The sequence below is a fragment of the Saccostrea echinata genome, unplaced genomic scaffold (assembly GCF_033153115.1).
Source record: "Saccostrea echinata isolate AGI-Se365-2 ecotype Australia unplaced genomic scaffold, CSIRO_AGI_Sech_v1 ptg000054l, whole genome shotgun sequence".
Classification (NCBI taxonomy): Eukaryota; Metazoa; Mollusca; class Bivalvia; order Ostreida; family Ostreidae; genus Saccostrea; species Saccostrea echinata.
This window is the reverse complement of record NW_026889803.1, coordinates 20,350,810-20,369,150: the sequence shown is the minus strand read 5'-3', so window position 1 is coordinate 20,369,150 and position 18,341 is coordinate 20,350,810. Positions and strand designations below refer to the sequence as shown.

General features: G+C 32.5%; 2 protein-coding genes and 1 pseudogene across 5 annotated transcripts in view; all 3 read right to left on the bottom strand.

The window, feature by feature from the left end:
* Positions 1–1,546: 1,546 nt before the first annotated feature.
* Positions 1,547–3,477, bottom strand: LOC133205225 (E3 ubiquitin-protein ligase TRIM8-like). Its single transcript, XM_061340989.1, has one exon. It carries the CDS (start codon positions 3,438–3,440, stop codon positions 1,548–1,550), a length of 1,893 nt encoding a protein of 630 aa, XP_061196973.1. The 5' UTR covers positions 3,441–3,477; the 3' UTR covers position 1,547.
* Positions 3,478–9,647: 6,170 nt separating this feature from the next.
* LOC133205275 (E3 ubiquitin-protein ligase Trim36-like) lies at positions 9,648–11,853 on the bottom strand (annotated as a pseudogene).
* A 3,891-nt stretch (positions 11,854–15,744) lies between these two features.
* Positions 15,745–18,341, bottom strand: part of LOC133205261 (zinc transporter ZIP12-like) — a 94,767-nt gene continuing 92,170 nt past the window's right edge. For 3 of the 4 annotated variants that reach the window (XM_061341032.1, XM_061341034.1, XM_061341033.1), the window contains exons 9-10: positions 17,075–17,262; positions 15,745–16,333 (exon numbers count right to left, since the gene is read on the bottom strand). In XM_061341032.1, the coding sequence (XP_061197016.1) occupies positions 16,202–16,333; positions 17,075–17,262 (320 nt within the window). In that variant the 3' untranslated portion in view covers positions 15,745–16,201. The remainder of the gene's footprint in view (positions 16,334–17,074; positions 17,263–18,341) is intronic. The other variant, XM_061341031.1, reaches the window with a different exon arrangement.

Below are 18,341 nucleotides of genomic sequence, written 5' to 3'. Positions count from 1 at the left end.
AAAAAAACAACTAATGCATATTTTCTTTTTATATAGTTGTCTTAAAGTACTTTGCGTTAAAAAAAGAATTGCAACTCAGTAGATTTAGTCTATTTGATTTTTTTTTAAATGGTAACACTTTTTGTTCCAAGATGTAAAAACATGAAAACCTAAAAACAATCATTTTTTTTTATTTCTCAACCAATTTAAAAAAATAAAACTTTTTTGGAAATGGTTTTGATGGAACTTCAATATTAAATGTTGTTTTTTTTAATTCAAGAAGTTTTATAAAAATCATGTTCCATAGTTACATGCGGCCTCGGGCAACATTTTCACCTTCAGGTCCAACAAATCATATGTTGCCCTCATAACCAGTCTATAACTTTTGTTATACCCTTCACTTCAGATAGAACAATTTAAATGAAAACATTTGAACAGATTTAAGCAAAGTATTATCAATTACTTTCTTTGGAAAATTTTTGGCTAGATCAATAAAAATAAAACAATAGGAGAGAATGAAGAAATCGAAAATAAATTTATTATATCACAAAAATTATTTATATAAAAAAAAACTCTTTCATATAGCAAACGACAACTCTTGCAGCTCTAAACTTCGGCTATTTCCGTGTCGCCGAGATTGAACGACGATTAATTACTTGTGACGTAGCAGTGACGTTGCGGTCTAACAATTCTTATGTTGGACTGGCAGGCCGGTCAACAATAAAATTGTTAGACCGATGCAATAAACATTTCTTTTGTGGGACTTTTTATTAGTAATAAATATATAGAAAGATATTTATAAAGGTATAACAAAGACTTGTGAAAATGGCTTAATACGCTTTGCATGTTTCATATATAAACACTTGTCACCCCATGCCCAACCTCCCCATGTGGAGTTCTAGTGTACTATGTATATATGTTTGTGCATGATGAACTATTTAGTTTAGAGACATTTGAATGATGAGAGAACTGGATAAGACGAATATCAATGATTGTAAATGTGTACTTTACTTATGACGTAGTATAATTTAGCCATAGAGTAACAGTTAGTAACAGGGGCTGCCCCCCCCCCCCCCTCCCCAGAAGGAGGTTTTGCTGTAATATTGGCTTGAGAATTTTCACTGACAGGCCGATTGCATGCAGTGCTTGTGGCCATCGGTCAAATTCTCCCACGTTAATGAATATATTATCAAAATCCTTTCTTGTCTCAAGAGAAGTTTGGAGCCCCCGCCCCCTCCTCGCCTTCGAAATACATTTATCGAGACTGTGAATTTTAATTTTCTTTGTTTTTTTTGTGTTCGTTTTTGTTTGTTTGTGTGTGTGTTTATTGTTTTCTTGCTTGTCAAAATTTTAAAAGAAAGGTTGTCAATCATTGCGACGTGCTTGGTAATTCAAGGCAAAGGAACTAAATTTTGTCTCCATATGCGATATCGGTAGATCTGTATGGGCATACTTATTGTAGAGTAAAACCCAAATAAATTAAGTCTGCAGAGACCCAAACATGATTTTAAATAACGATAATCATGTGACTAAGAATGAAAACATACTAGTACTAACATGGTTCTTCTTTAATTCCATTTATATATTCTGATAGACGTATGTGAGTTACATACAAAGCAAATATTTCTCTTTTCATAGACTCTAAAGAAAACTGGGTTTTTCAAATCTTCAATGACTTTGATAAGAGTCCCGCCACTGGACAGTACGTGTACATTGTTACTGCCGTAACCAGCCACATATATATTGTCCAAAGAATCTTTGTCCAAGCCGTTCGGTCGCTTAAGAGTAGGACTGCTATATGTCCATATTTCATTCCCCTGACCGTATATAGCTGTCACTTTGTTCGTCAAATAATTACTATACACAATATGCCCCTTTCTCGTGACCGTAACATATCGAACACCATTGGCTGTTGGATAACTCTTGACTTGCTTGCCTTCCGTGTTTAGCTTATCAACGGACGTGAGACATGCTACATAAAGACAGTCGCCATACACCGCCAATCCATAACATTTCTTTCCAGCAGAAATACATAGAGCTGACTTTTCCGAATACCCATCAGCACTCAAGCTAGATGTATTTAAATCATAACCCGAAGGCATATACTGAAATTCCCTCCACAGCACAATATCAAAAGGACATCCAATATTTGTTTCGTGTTCAAAGTTCAAACTGTCACTAGTACTGTTCAAAGAATACATCAGAAGACTACCATGAGATGAACAATTTGTGAATAGTATGCATCTATCACTTAGAATTACCATACTTCGAATATCGATAGGCTTTCTCTTTATCTCCACGCATGATTTTAATTCTAGTGTTTTCGTAATTATTCCCTCTCTCTCTTCCCTCATGTCACAATTTACTTTCGCAAACTTCAATACATTCGGTATTTTCTCTAATTCAGCAGTTACAACGGATTTTAAACTACCGTGCAATGAAACTGTTCTAGAATTTCTAATGTGTTCAAGTTTTTGTTGACTGTTTTGGAACTCCATGACAAGCTCTACATCAGTGAGACCTTTAACCTTCTCTAATGCCTTCATACAGTAGCGCATCAGCTGACTTTTATCATTTACTGACTCAACATTTCTGGACATTTTTTCTTTACTTTCCTTAGAGTATTTCGATATTTGATCTAGACACTCACTTTCAAGTTTTTCTAAATGTTGAACAAGTTTAACCCTCATATTTTGAATCTCGGTCGTGATCTTATCAGTAGCATCTTCGATCAGGGAAATATTTTCCTCCTGTTTTTCTTTAGTCTTACAAAGTTTGTTTTCAATATCTCCGATATCTTTATATAAAGCTACATATGCGCCACTCTTTCTTATCTTCTCTGCTTTCTGTTCAACGGTTTCCACGCTGTCACATTTCCGGTGATCAGTGCTCACACACATTGTGCAACAAAGCCGATCGTGGTCATTGCAATAAAGTTCTACTGGTCTGTTTTTGTGTGCAGTACATGTAGTGCTTTTGAAATTCGAAACGTCGCTAGCAGCTTTAATGTCAGTTAAATCACAAATTTTATGATCAAACGACATACGGTTGATTTTGTGGTACTTAGTACAGTTTTCACAAAGGGCCTCGTTACAGGACAAGCAAAATTCCCTTGCCTCTTCCTCCTCTTTTCCTCTTTTGCAGGCCTCACATAATTTTCTTTGCTCCCTTTGCTTGGAAAATTCAGATAGCACTTGATTAATTCCAAAATATTCACACCATTCATTAGGATTTCCGGATAAAATGGGTGGTGGAGTAAATTCCCGGCATAAAGGACAATGAAATCCCACAGGGTCCACCTTACACCGACACGATGATACAATGTAGGACGATAAACATCCATGACAAAATGTGTGTGAACACGGTAAAGTACGTGGAGTTTTAAATGCTTCAAAGCAAATAGAGCACTTTGTTAAGTCACCAATGTTGTCAATAGTATCTGGTAAAAGTGCAGTTGCCATACTCGAATCCAAACCGGGAAACTAAAACCGGGCAATGTGTGAAGTAGACCCGGAAGTCAATCTGGGAGTGTTAATTCGTACAAGATATTTATTCGCTTCTTAATTTTAACGACACAAAAATCTTTTCCTAACTGTTAACCTAGGCGCGTTTCTAGCATTGTAAAAGCTGAATTCTTGAAATGTTGCACGAAGATAAATAAATGAGTTATAAACGATAAAGATCAATCATATGATTTGTACTGGCTTAAAATGTAAATGTAAAAGAAATCTGATATATATATATATATATATATATATATATATATATATATATATATATATATATATATATATATATATATATATATATATATATATATATATATATATATATATATGTAATTTATCACCATATCAATTATTTAATTTGACCAGTAAGGTCAGTATAAAAACGACTAGTTTTTAAAGCTTTCAATTGCATGCACAAGACACATTATATAAACCAAAGTTGTACTGATGTGGGCAGTATGTGATATGTACATGTGATGATACATGTAATGACATATGACTGATTGTCATAATTATGGAAACACAGCTCGTACTTCAAATATCGTTAACCCAGGTTAAAAGCTGGAAAAATATATGGTTACGGAAAAAGGTATGGTACGGACACAATCGCATGAGAAAAGGAGCATAAGAGAACAAAAGTTGGAGTTTCAGTTAACATTAAATTAAATTTCTTACCAGATATCTTGCAAGTTTGAAGGTGGCTTTTTTGACATGTCAGTGGAGATCACGGTCAAAGATGAAATAATTATACGGATTAAAGCTTTATTTGAAGAGATTTTATGTAAACATAATTTCTGGTGATTCTTTAATACTATAATTGGCAAATGGACCTTAGTGAAATGTACACCATTTCTTCTAGGTGATGTAATGTGAACTTTATCAAAGGATGTGAGATACAGAATACATATAAACGTCTAGTTTTTTAAATGGATATGTCCCTCTTATTTTCTTATATCATGAAAAACTCGTTTTAACGTTTTAATATTAAGATCTGTGAATACGTTACTGAAAAATATGTAGACAATAATGATATTTAAAGCCCAGTAGATCATTGAATACAGTCTGAACTTAATCTTACACGTCTTTATTCGTGCATTTGGAAATATCATAAAACTGCATATGAATCAAAAAACTGTTGTAAATGATCAAAATAAAATGTCAAAGCCATATTGAATATAGTGTATTACAAAATATAAATAAATCATATAAAATATCAGATCCCAAGATAACTTAAACATAAAATGCAAGAGTTACTGTTCATTGCTTATTTCTTACATTGTTAGCAAATAAATGATAGGCCTAACACACTAGAATAATTCTCGGTTTCGAACTAATATATATAATATTTAAATATTATACCTACTTTATATACAATACATGTATTTTTATATACATTTATACATAATTACCTTTAATTTTGTTATAGTTTAAATGTTCATTGTAGAAATAATTAAATTGCAAATGCGTTCAATTTTTAAATTAAACTGGTTGACAATGAGGGATTTGGCATTTCTCTCAATCTCTTATTTAAATTTCAATTTAAAGCAAAATTATTCCTTCCAATTCAGTCGGAAAATACAGAAACATTTTCATCATTTATAAACATTCAAATATAGACGGAAAAAAAGATTGCTGATTTAATAATTTCAAAATAACATAAATATTTCATATTTTAAATATGTATTTTTTCTGTTAAGAATAATAATCTGCATCCAGTTGTAAATATAAAGTTCTGAATTTGTTAGCGTTACAAATTCTCCTTCAAATTTTTTTTGTAGGTACATTTTAGATGATTCTAAAATTAAAAGGAGCAAAGTTATTAAGTGAAAATCTATTTGAACTTTGGATGAAATATAAATGAGCAAGATGTGTAGCAAATGCTAGTATGTATATTGTGTTTAAACTATTAAAGGATATATATAAAACAAACATCCTCAGAGTGATGCATAAGCAATACTAGTCCCCTACCGACATGTGTAATCTGGTACTCATAACACATACAACCAATATACACATGTACTTATTTTGTTGAATTGAGCGTCTTGACTCTTCTTCAAGTAGGCTGTGATAAGCATTTCACTTTGTACAATTCATTATGACAGCACCCACTGCACACACAACAAATGCTTTCCTCTTCAAACACTTTGAAAAATACAGGCTTTTTTTATCCCTTCAAAAATTCCGAGAAGTTCCCCTAAGCTGGACAGTACATGAACTTTGTTACTATCATAGCCAGCCACGTAGATATTGTCGGAGGTGTCTGTGTCTAAACTATGAGGACACATCATATTGGGACGTCTGTAAGACCATATTTTTTCTCCTTGATCAGTAATGGCAGTAACTCTGCTTGTTTCATAATTTCTTATAATGAACGATATGCCCTATTTTTGTTACAAGGACATAAAGAACTCCATTAGATGTTGGTAAAGTTTTAATCAAGTGACCCATTGTGTTCATTTTAACGATGGACGTAAGACATGCCACATACAGAAAATTACCCCACAGAGGAAGTCCATGGCATTACTTACCAACTGAGATAGTGCACACAAATTTATATCCTTCAGCGAAAATAACCTTTATTTCACAATCAGAAATACCTGAAATACATTCCTCGAATATTTGAATTTTTTTGTGTAAACCGACTGAGGCATGATTTTATCATTAATTGTTTAACATTCATTGTGTTTTTAATTCCTATCTTATCTACCACTTCAGACATTTCCACACTTGCAAACTTTGACACTTTGAAAAGAGCTTTCAAGTCATCATTTATACTAGATCGATAGTGATAGAGATGATGGCCCTATTCGAGTATTTCTAACAAACCCAAGTATTTGATGGCTTTCGTAAAACTCCCTGACAATTTCAACATTCCGATCTTTAACTCCCTCAAGAAATTTTTTGAAGTGCTGCATAACTCAATTCGGTCATTTGTTGATTCGGTCTTCTCTCCAGTTTTACTTTACCCTCTTCTGCTTTCTTAACTACAATGTACCTCCCCAAGGCAATCACTTTCAAGCTTTTCAATGTGTTAAATAAGTTTCATTTTCAGAATTTTAAAGTTTTGTTTTATTTTTTCTGACTCCTCGTTAACTGTTACAATGTTTTGGTCCTGTTGCTTTTTGCTGTTATTAGGGAATATTTCCTCGATCATTTGCTATTTCTTTCAGGAAGAATTCATACATTCCACACTTTCTGAGCATTTCAGCTTTCTGTTCAGTGGTTTCAACGCTGTCACATTTTCTATGATTTGTACTGACACACATTGAACAACAAAATTCTCCATGGTCATTGCAATAGAGTTCTATTGGCCTATTCTTATGGATGCTACACTCTATTCTTTGTTTGGTTACTAGTATATAAATGTCGCCAGGAAAAGTAACATTATTAAAACTACGAAGTATGTGATGTTCGGTCATTCTGTTTCTTCTGTGTGACTTTGCACAGTTGACACACAATTTCTCAGTGCAAGACAGACAATATACAATTCACATTACGCATAACTTTGAATGTCCTAGTTTCTTTTTTGTGCTAGTAGAAAACTGATCGAAAATATCGATTTTCACAAAAGGATGTAAAGATGCAACTTATCTTGCTGAAGCTAGATTTCTTTTCTGAAAAATTCTGCACAATCATGTGTAACATGTACTGAAGGAGTCCCATTTCGATTAGAATTAAACATCATACTAATATAAGATTTAGTTGCGATTTAAACCCAAGGATTAAAATACTAATAAACAACATTTGTTTTTAAAGGGTTGCAGGTAACTTTGTACTATACAGTCAATCTCAATGAAGGAGCGGCCGATCTATTTGTGTAGTATTAGAAAGTGCACGCGAAGAAAGGTGTTTTTTAGTGTTCCTTATGGAAAACATATACAGATTTCCCAGAAATTATTGAGAATTTTTTTTATAATACATTTATCTAAAATAATGGATGAATAATATATAATATAATTTAATGTAACTATTTTTATTTTTTAAAAATACCCTTCTTTCTTATGATACATGCAATTTTCATGGATAACTTCCTATTTATTTTATATACTTCCTGTTGTCGACTGATGTTCAAAATTACTGCTTTTGAAAATACAAAGCTTATTTAATTAATGTATAAGTAAAGGGTTGTTTTCTGAAACACCGAATATTTCACCGTCTTCTTTGTATTGTGTTATACAAAATATTTAAAAAATCAGTTAAGGAAAAGAGTTTGTAGGCCTAGTAAACTAACATTTATTTAACACATCAGTTAGAGCAACACTAAATGTAGTAAAATGGGGTTTCATTCCTAGCCCTACCAGCTCTTTCCCTCTGCCGAATTCCTTTCCATTTTTCAATATTTTATATGAGTGATCAGATGGTATATGACTTTTTATGACTTTATGACTTTTCGACACTTTATTCAATCATTACTCACGATAAATTGAAATTAGGTCTATTGATAACAAAGACAAGTGTTTTTTCAAAAAAATGGAACTCGGAAATGTTCAGATTTTGTGATTGGTCATCTACAAAATTACTTTGTAAAAATATCAATCTGATTCTGGGGTTGATATTAAAAATTTGCTGGAGTTCCTCATTGACATCTTTGAAGTCAATATTCTGTTGGAATTTCAGTGGTCACTAATTGTGCGCCTTTTTTTTATATTCCTACGAAGCAGAATTTATTCAAAAACTTCTAAATGAAAAGAAGAAAACACTTGTTGTGGCCATCAACTCGACATTCAGATATATCGACGACGTTTTATCAATTAACAATAGTTACTTCCATTCATATGTCAATTCGGTATATCCCAATGAACTCGAAATACAAGACACCAATGCTCCTCAACGTTGAATTTTGCTGCAGAAATATTAAAGTTGAGGCAACGGCGAAACTTTAACGTTGTTTCAATATCAAATAACAACCTTGAATAGACGTTGAAAATATATTGAAATTAAATTGATTTATAGCTAAATTTTGGATGCATATAAAGGTTGAGGCAAAAAAACTTCCGTAACTTTATAATTATTCAGTAAGAAAATAGGATCTCTTCATGTCGATTAAAAATTTCTTTCCCTTCTAACTACTAGTAGTTACTACCACGAACGACTGATACCAATTTCTTCCTATCAAATTAGTGTCAAATTTTTTTTTATATTGTTTATTTCATATTTCTAAAACGATTGATAGTCTTGCTGCCTTTTCGGATCGGTTCAACATGTGAACATCATTTTCAAATCTGACAAACATACATTTCTGCAATTCAAAAAGTTTGACATGTTTTTATTTGATTTTGTTTAGTGTATGTAGCTTACTAATTTTCTGCAATGGAACTCAAACAAATAATTTTACACGAGGAAGCAAAGAGTACATTTTAAATGCTAAAACACACACACCCAAACACCCATCCACACCCACACAACAATAATATTTGACTTTACGTATTAAAATAATGGAACTATTTTAAAAATAATAATAAAATGTACTTATTTGATAGACCTAAAGTTGAGTTTCATATATTGATCAAGTTTGATGAAGAAAATAGCACTGTTGGTATGGTTACCAATAAGGGAAAATGTTCAATTTTGTTAACTTCATTGTTATAATGAACCATTTTTGGAAGCTTCTTGCAGCCAGTCGGAGATTGTGTGGTCATCATAATTGAAAGTCAGGTTAGTTGTTCATAAATATCAAATGAATTACGAAAGTTTTAGGAATCTTCATACAAGAGTACGTGTTAAAGGAAGCAGAATATTTTTCAGCGCTTTACGCATATTTTGTTGAACAGTTTCCATACCCAATGCTCTATTTTTAGTAAATTTGAAATTTTGCACATAAGGACCAAACCATTGGCTTTAAAATGTGTAATCCAATTAAATAGAAATGTTCTCTATAAAAAAGACACATATAGAATCAGATAAAAGCATACAGAAACTAAATCTGAAATCCCTTTGCGGTATTCAAACCATAGCAACCATTGCCAACCAGTAAGATATATCACATTTCTTCCTTAGACTACATTTCAAGGATCCTTCCCTATTATTTGGTTGCATTTCAATCTATTATTGTTCTTATTTTCTAAATGTAGACTTTATTAAAATGAAATTTATTAGTTTTCAACACTTTGTTTCCATAGAAACATACAGTATTGAATTTACAGTATTTAATAGATGGTTTTCATAATATGTTTAACATGCCTTTAAAACTCTTGGAAACAGTCATTGTTATTTTTCTACATTGCTGCAAACGTTAATAATGAGACTCTGAACATTTTAAAATTTGCTATTTTTCAATCTTTATGGCATATAAGTTTAAGGCATCAAAGATTTTCATCATAGAGAGATTGGAGAAATTCTTAAAGAATGAAATCCATGACACATAAAGAGTTTTGATTCAAACTCTAAAAAAGTCTTTGATAAATGGCTATCTCTTCAAAGGTACTATGCATATATTTTTTTTAATCCGACTTTTGAAAGTTATCTCATGAGTGCACATTAAAAGTTTTGATATTATTCCCTTCACAACATACAAATACAATATTTTGCTCTTCGTTAAGTCTAAATAATACAGGATTCGTTAAATTGACAAATATCCTGAGTGGAGTGCCGTCTGGTGACAGAACGTGTACATTGTTACTATGAGCACCAGCCACGTAAATGTTATCTGACGAGTCTTTCTCCAGTCCATAAGGATACTTTAGATTTGGATCGCTGTATGTCAAGACTTCATCACCTTGTTCAGAAATGGCGGTGACTGTGTTATTACTATGACTGCTATATACAATCTGTCCAATTTTCTCGACAACAACGTATTTAGCATCTCCTGCAGTAGGATATTCACTAACCCTGTTTCCTTTCATGTCTATTTTAATGATTGAGGAAATACATGCTATGTAAATATGGTCGTCAAATACATCCATTCCAAAACATTTTTTTCCAACAGAGATAGAAAATACTCTACTATAATTATCATCTCTTCCAAAGACTTTGACAACATCACTAAATTCACTGGATACATATAAAAGTTTACCAACCAATTTTATGTCGAAAGGAATGAAATCTTTAGTTTGCATTTCATGGTCAAATTTCAATGATTCAACAGAATACACCAAAACTCTCTTGGGACCAGTTCGACTCGCGAATAAGACACTTTCACCAGAGAGAAAAGCTATACCTCGAATTCCTGCGTCTTGTACTGTTACCTCACGAGAAAATTCTAAAGTTTTTAGATCAAATTTTACTTTTTCATCAACTCTTTCAACTTTCTCCATCACATTTAAAAACGCAAACTTCGAAACTGTCCTTAGTGCTTTTAAATAATCAGAAACAAATGCTTCCATTTTTATACAAACAGATTCTATAGTAGAATTTTTAACATGCTGTAGTTTCTGATGACAGTTACGGAATACCATGACAACTTCTTCGTCTGATAGACGTTTGAACTTTTCCAAACTTCTTATGCAGAAGCGCGCTAACTGAAGCTTGTCATTTACTGACTCGGAATTTTTCGTCATCCTTTCTCTACCTTCCTTTGTATATTGTGAGACTTCATTAAGACATTCAATTTCAAGCTTTTCAAGAAGCTGAACAAGTTCTTCTTTTACTTTTTGAACATCTTTTGTAATTTCATCAGACATATGTTCAAATTTCAAAATATTTTCTTCTTGTTTAGATTTAGTGTTTGAAAGTTTCTTTTCTGTTTCTTTCAAGTCACTCAATAAATCATCACAAGAATCAGTTCTTCGGAGGTTTTCTGCTTTCTGTTCAATGGTTTCCACACTGTCACATTTTCTGTGATCGGTACTTACACACATTGTACAACATGGTTGTTCGTGATCATTGCAAAAGAGTTCTATTTCTCTTGCCTTATGTATAGCACACGTTGTCATCAATGGTTTCGTAGACATTTTACGACCAGATTTCGCTTCATCTAAATCAAAAGTTCATGATCTTTAAGAATGCGATTTCTTCTGTGGTATTTTGCACAGTTATCACAAAGTGCCTCTGAACAAGAAAAACAATACTTCTTTGCTTCCTCGTCCTCATTTTCTCTTTTACACGCCTCACAAACACTTGCAACATCCGTTTGACTAGAAAATTCAGACAAAATCTGATTAATTGGGAATTGTGTACCCCATTCATTTGGATTTGCAGAAAAACAAGGTGCTGGAGCGAATTCCCGACATAAAGGACAATGGAATCCCACAGGGTCCGCCTTAGTTTGGCATACTGATACGATAAACGATGACAAACATCCTTGACAAAATGAATGTAAACATGGTAACATACGTGGAGTTTTGAACCGTTCAAAGCACATAGAACATTTCCAAACATCACTACTCTCAGAAGCATTGTCTAAAGTTGTTGAAGTTGCCATCATCAAAGCAAATTAAATTTCTACAACTACGCTCTTCAGTACTTTCCTTTACAAGGTGATGTATTAATTCGTCCCTAAGTTTTATTTGCCCCCCCCCCCCCACCCCTGTGTTTGAGATCTAATGACATGTAGAAATCATAGGTTTTGATTAATTCTTTTGCAGTATCAATTGAGCACAAAAAACTATGATTTACAAATAATCATTTTCACTGAAGCTCTCTGTCTCAAGAGACAAGGATTTATCACATGCAGTGTATTTTTGTGGTAAAGACATTCATGCTCATTATGTTCAATGCCATACTAAGACTGTATTTTTTTATTTCCAGAATGCGTCCTACCGACCTAAGCTTATTACTTACTTGTTATTCCATCGTTAGCATTTTTATGGTTCATTCAGTGTTGCCGGAAATTTTTACACATATTTTCCCGGTGATAATTTGATGAAATATCAAAAGGGTATAATGTTGTAAAATTATCGTTTTGAAATTGATCAGTATTTCCGATTAATAAATTTTGAAATTTCAATTTTCTTGTTCACGTAAATATTTTTATTTTACATTTTCAACAGTGAAATACTGTGATTTATTTATTGAATAAAAGTGACATTCTCTCACAGTTTGAAAGGATACCAAAATGATATTCTCTCACAGCGTGAAAGGATATCAAAGAAAGTAAAAAATAATTTCTGGCCTGTCATAAGATAGAGATAGTAACTAACCATCTTAGTAGAGCTAAAACTGCAAATTTCTTCCCAAATATGTTGCTAAAATCTATGCTGTGTAATGTTTTCAAATCACAATTGGTAATCTATGACGTCTCAACCGCTCAACTACATGTATGACGTCAAGCCTATGGCACTGTGTTAAGAAAAGACAGAGGCAAAGGGATAATAAAAAAAATGTAATAAACAGAAAATTCAATGTTTGTAGATGAATATGGAATTTATTTCATTCGTGAGACAGGATTTTTTGATATTTTCACTCGTGCTTTGCACTCGTGAAAATATTTTTAAAAAAATCCTGTCCCACTCGTGAAATAAATTCCATATTCATCTATAAAACATTGAATATGCTCTCTATATAACATTTTTTTGAATAAGTTTTCTATTATATCACAAATGTTATAAGTTTCACTATAAACCCTGAAGAATGCTGAATCACACCGGAAACAGTTATGGCACACACCGGAAACAGTTATATCACCCGGCGGAAACAGTTATAACACGCTCCCGATCACTTTCACGTGTCTTTATGTTATGCATTTGTAGCTCGGGTTCGAGATTTCATGACGTTGGTTGCTAAGCAAACAGAAACAACGGAGCGCAATTTTTAACGTCATGAAAGCATTTTTGGATTATTTGCCTAAACTTAAATAATTCTAGACTATTTTTCATTTAAAAATAATATATTTAACATATACCACATATGACTTCTCGGGTGACAATACCAGAATGTTTGCCTCTCGGTGACAGGAAAGTCCTGGAGTGTTATGTCACCCTCTGCCTTCAGCATCGGGTGACATAACACTCCAGGACTTTCCTGTCACCTTGGGGCAGATATTCTGGTTTATTATACTTCTGTTAAAATGTTTCCTATAAAAGTTGAGAAGGTAAAATAACTATTTTTCTATAGTCTGAAAATTTCACGTCTAACAAAGCTATACCCCGGGGTATAGTTTGTGCTATCCACCCCTCGGAAAACTTTCATTCAATTTTTGCCGCCAGTTTTGATTTCCTGCGATAAATCTATAGACTGATGATTTCATTATGACTTCAATAGCATTGTGACGTCATCAGGATTTCAGCTTATTCTTGCAGTGTTATCTTACTCTAAATACTTCCTCAAAACTTTTATAATTATTCTTTTGAACTTTTCATGTTTTGCCTATGACACTGTAGTATCAGCCGTTATCCAACCCTCAGAAATTATAATTTACATCAGTATAATAAAACGCTTATCCACTGGCTTTGAGTGGGATAGCACTTTCATCAAACCCTTGACAGGAACTATTCCCCTCGGGCAAGCCCTCGGGGAATAGTCCTTGTCGCGGGTTTGATAAAAGAGCTATCCCACTCACAGCCAGTGGATAAGTGTGTAATGTCACCCTCGAAGCCATGTGATATATGTGTAATATAACATTTTTGAAGAAGTTTTCCTATTATATCACAAATGTAATAAGTTTCACTATAAACCCTGAAGAATGCTGAATAACACCGGAAACAGTTATATCACCCGACGGAAACAGTTATAACACCCTCCCGGTCACTTTCACGTGTCTTTATGTTATGCATTTGTTGCTCGGGTTTGAGATTTCATGACGTTGATTGCTAGGCAAACGTAAACAACGGAGCTCAATTCTTAACGTCATGAAAGCATTTTTGGATTATTTGCCTAAACTTAAACAATTCTAGACGATTTTTTAATCTAAAAATGTTATATAACATATACCACATGACTTCTCGTGTCCTGGAGTGCCTTCGGCATCGGGTGACATAACACTCCAGGACTTTCCTGTCACCGAGGGGCAAACATTCTGGTATGTCACCCTCGAAGCCATGTGATATATGTATAATATTTAACGTTGAGTCAAACAAATGTTTACTAAGTCTCGTCATGGCTTTTATTATTGTAAATATGAGTACAAGTAACAAAGCAAAATAATCAACTCAGCAATATTAAAGCACCAATAAGCACAAATATTGTTCAAATATTACAAATAAGCATTTTAAATTCAACTTTGATAATTAAAAGCTTTTTTTTTTTCAATAGACATGGCTGAAATTTAGTTGGGAAATATATAGATATTGTGAAATAGATAAACTTTAATAACTATATCCAAAGGAACGAGTTTGATTATATGGGTTTATTTAAGGATACACCAAAGGTTTCCAAATTCCAGAATTTAATTTGCATGTAATTCTTTCATTATCAAAGATAACATAATAAAAGTATATATCATTCGAAAGCTTGTTAAATTTACTATTTAATTATCCTACTTTAAACTTTAATTAATAACTTATTAAAAAATTATTCAAATATTAATGTAAATTTTAGTGCATGAATATGTTATAAATCAACTTTTTTGTATTTAACCCCGTAAAGTGGTAATTTTGCCTCAAGGTAGATTAAAGATTGAACTTAAAAACTGTATCTCAGATTTTTGATAAATCTTCTAATTCAAAAGTTACAACCATTTGCCTTCAATGTTACCAATTTATTAGCCTAATTTAACATTTTCCCCAATATTTCCAAAACTAAGGTAGATATCAAAAATCTGAGATACGTTTTTGTGAACACACATTTGAGAAGCAACCCATCCAATTTTCAGAGAAATTGGTCAATAAATAAAGGAGCTGAATCCTTTGAAATAATACCACAAACTGTCTGATCTTACTTTACAGTAGAGGGCAAAAACCCATTACACAACAAAATCTGCCAAAGCTAGAAATATATGACACCTTGGAGATTCAGCTTTGGATACCTGTCACTTAGTCATATTTCCCATGCATATTCACAAGAATGGAGGTTCTTTTCTTTAGATGCTTTTAATTGAGTAAAATAGGTTCAATTCTAAATCAGAAAGATTTCCCGGCAAAATGGCAAGAGCTAAGCTCCACCTCCTATTTTATGGTCATGAGTGATCTGTTAGATCTCCTTCTCTAAATCTAGAGTCCCTGTAGTTAAATTACTGATAACCTCTGTGTGGCTAGTGAAGAATTCCCCAAGTGGTCACAGTGATTTATTGCGTCTTTCATGAGCAGGCAGTCACAAATCAAATCAGAAGCTTCAATAACGGAACATTCACATGGTGGTAGTGTTTATGTTTCATTATTACTCTATAATTAGAAAACCATTTCATAATTATAAAATTTTTTACATGCATTATAAAGCAGTGATTAACTTCTTTTTCTTACCCAAAAATCTCAAAATTGTTGAAAATCTTGAAAAAAGCCTTTGGTGTATCCTTATGTTATCAGAAATTTGTTCAAAACATTGAAACCTTAAATGGCCTTATAAACTATTATGCAAAGAGAACTTTGTCTATTAATTTTGTAGATCACATTGATCGTTATTCCTCACTTGTAATAATGATATTTAAACAAAAAAAAAATAATGTACTGTACATGTATATTTCAGATTAAATGAACCATATTAATTCGTTAGCAAAATATATGAAAAAAAAACAAGCAATATGAAAAACCTCATAACAATGAGTAGTTTATGCAATATATATTTTTAAAAATCATAATAAACATATTTTATCCAAAAACAGTCAAATTCAAAGTGAAGATCAACATAAAAATATAAAAAATGAATAACAAAATATCAAAACTCAGTATTCATATTTTGTAATGTTAATGATCGATTTCAATTTTACTTTCGAATATTGCTAGCAGTATGATAACAAGAGCTCCAATGAGAATGCCAATGTTATGGTAAACAAAGGTTCTGACGTTTGTGGATCCATTCTTTATCAAAGAGGGAAGCTAAAAAGAAATAGAGAAACCAACGTTAGAATATAGAATATTTCCCCTTTATTGTATATTAATGTTAAGTAGTCAAATAAGACATACTTTACACGAAATCTCGAATGATTGTTTTGTTTGTTTGTTGTTTAACGTCCCTCTCGAGAATTTTCCCCTCATTTTGAGACGCCATCACATGCCGGTGGAGGGCTGCAAATTTTGACCTTTTCTCGGCACTCAGGGCCATTAAACAGTGAGGGATCTTTTTCGTGTCAGCACCTACTGCGACATGGGACCTCGGTTTATACAGTCTCATCCAAAGGACCGGTCTCCACGTCCCGCAGTGGGATTCGAACTCGAGACGTAAGGATCAACTCCTTACTTCGCGACTCTAAAGCAAACGCTCTATCCACTGCGCAAATCCCGAATGAAAAAAAAAAATCTCAGATAGGCGCACACAGTCCTATAGAACATTCCATGAATATAAACTGAACATGTATAATACAGAAAATCATATCAAAAGTATAAATGTTATAGGTGTTATTGACCAATTTGATGATGTAAGTAAACATCTGATCGAAGGAGACTCCATGCGTTGATTGAACTTGATAAAATAAAAAAAAAAATTTTTTCCACAGTTCAGGCAAAATATACAAAGTAGGTGTAAGTATTTAAAAGCTTCATATGTTAAAACATGTCATATTTAACTAAAATTCAAAATATCCCTAAAAAAATTGTGCTACATGATACTCATGAAATTACCATATCGACTAGTGAAATATACAGGAACATTCCCGCGGTAATGGAGAAGATCCAAGGCTTGGCCCCCATGTTGGAGGAGATTGGGACTCCAATATAAAACCCAATAAAGGCGGTAAGGGAGGAGAAAAGATTGGCAATCAAAGCTTTCTTAAAAGTCAATCCTTCGCTGATCAGTATTGCAAAATCTCCTTCAAATAAAAAGAAAAAATTAACCCCAAAACATAGATTTGATTAGAATAAGAGTTTTTACAATTTTTGAGAATATATGCGCACAAATTCATTCTTTTAGAATCTAAATTAACTAGAAATATGTCCATAGGACATGAATGCCCCGCCGAGGGTATATAAGTAATGCAACATAAAAATTTGTATTAGTGTATGAAAATTTGATAAGAATATCTTGAAAAATTTCTTTAAAATTGAAATTGAAATCTAAAAAGTTTGATATAGATGATAAATTCTCACCAAATTATGTATAAGTGCATAAGCTTACATAAATATATCTTAAATGGTTTCTTTAAAATTAAGCAATATGCAAATTTAAGAAAAGTGAGGTAAAGGTCTCAGAAAAGTTTAAGGTCAAACGTTTTTGATGCAGTTGAATAGTTCTCATAAATACGTATCAGCATATTAAGTTTGATATAAATATTATGAATGGATTATTTAAAACTGAGCTAAACACTAATTTAAAATAAATGAAGTTAAGGTCAAAGGAAAGGTCAAGGTCAAAAAATGTTGATGCAGTTAAAAAGGTTACATCAGTATGTATTAGCATACGAAGTTTGATAAAAATATTATGAATGGTTTCTTTAAAACCGAGTTAAACACAAAATGAGAAAGGTGAGGTCAAGGTCAAAGGAAAGGTAAAGGTGAAAAAATATTGATGCAGTTGAATAGCTTACATCAGTATGTATCAGCATATGAAGTTTGACACTAATTTAAGAAAAGTGAAGTCAAGGTCAAAAGAAAGGTCGAGGTCAAAAAATGTTGATGCAGTTGAATAGCTCTCATCAGTATGTATCAGCATATGAAGTTTGATAACACTAATTTAAGAAAAGTGAGGTCAAGCTCAAAGGAAAGGTCAAGGTCAAAAATTGTTGATGCAGTTGAAAAGGTTATATCAGTATGTATCAGCATACGAAGTTTGATAAAAATATTAAGAATGGTTTATTTAAAACTGAGCTAAAAACTAATTAAAGAAAAGTGAGGTCAAGGTCAAAGGAAAGGTCAAGGTGAAAAAATATTGATGTAGTTGAATAGCTCTCAT

Bases quoted from the DNA above. Each gene is read 5' to 3' on its own strand.
- LOC133205225 (XM_061340989.1), bottom strand. From the start codon at position 3,440: ATGGCAACTGCACTTTTACCAGATACTATTGACAACATTGGTGACTTA.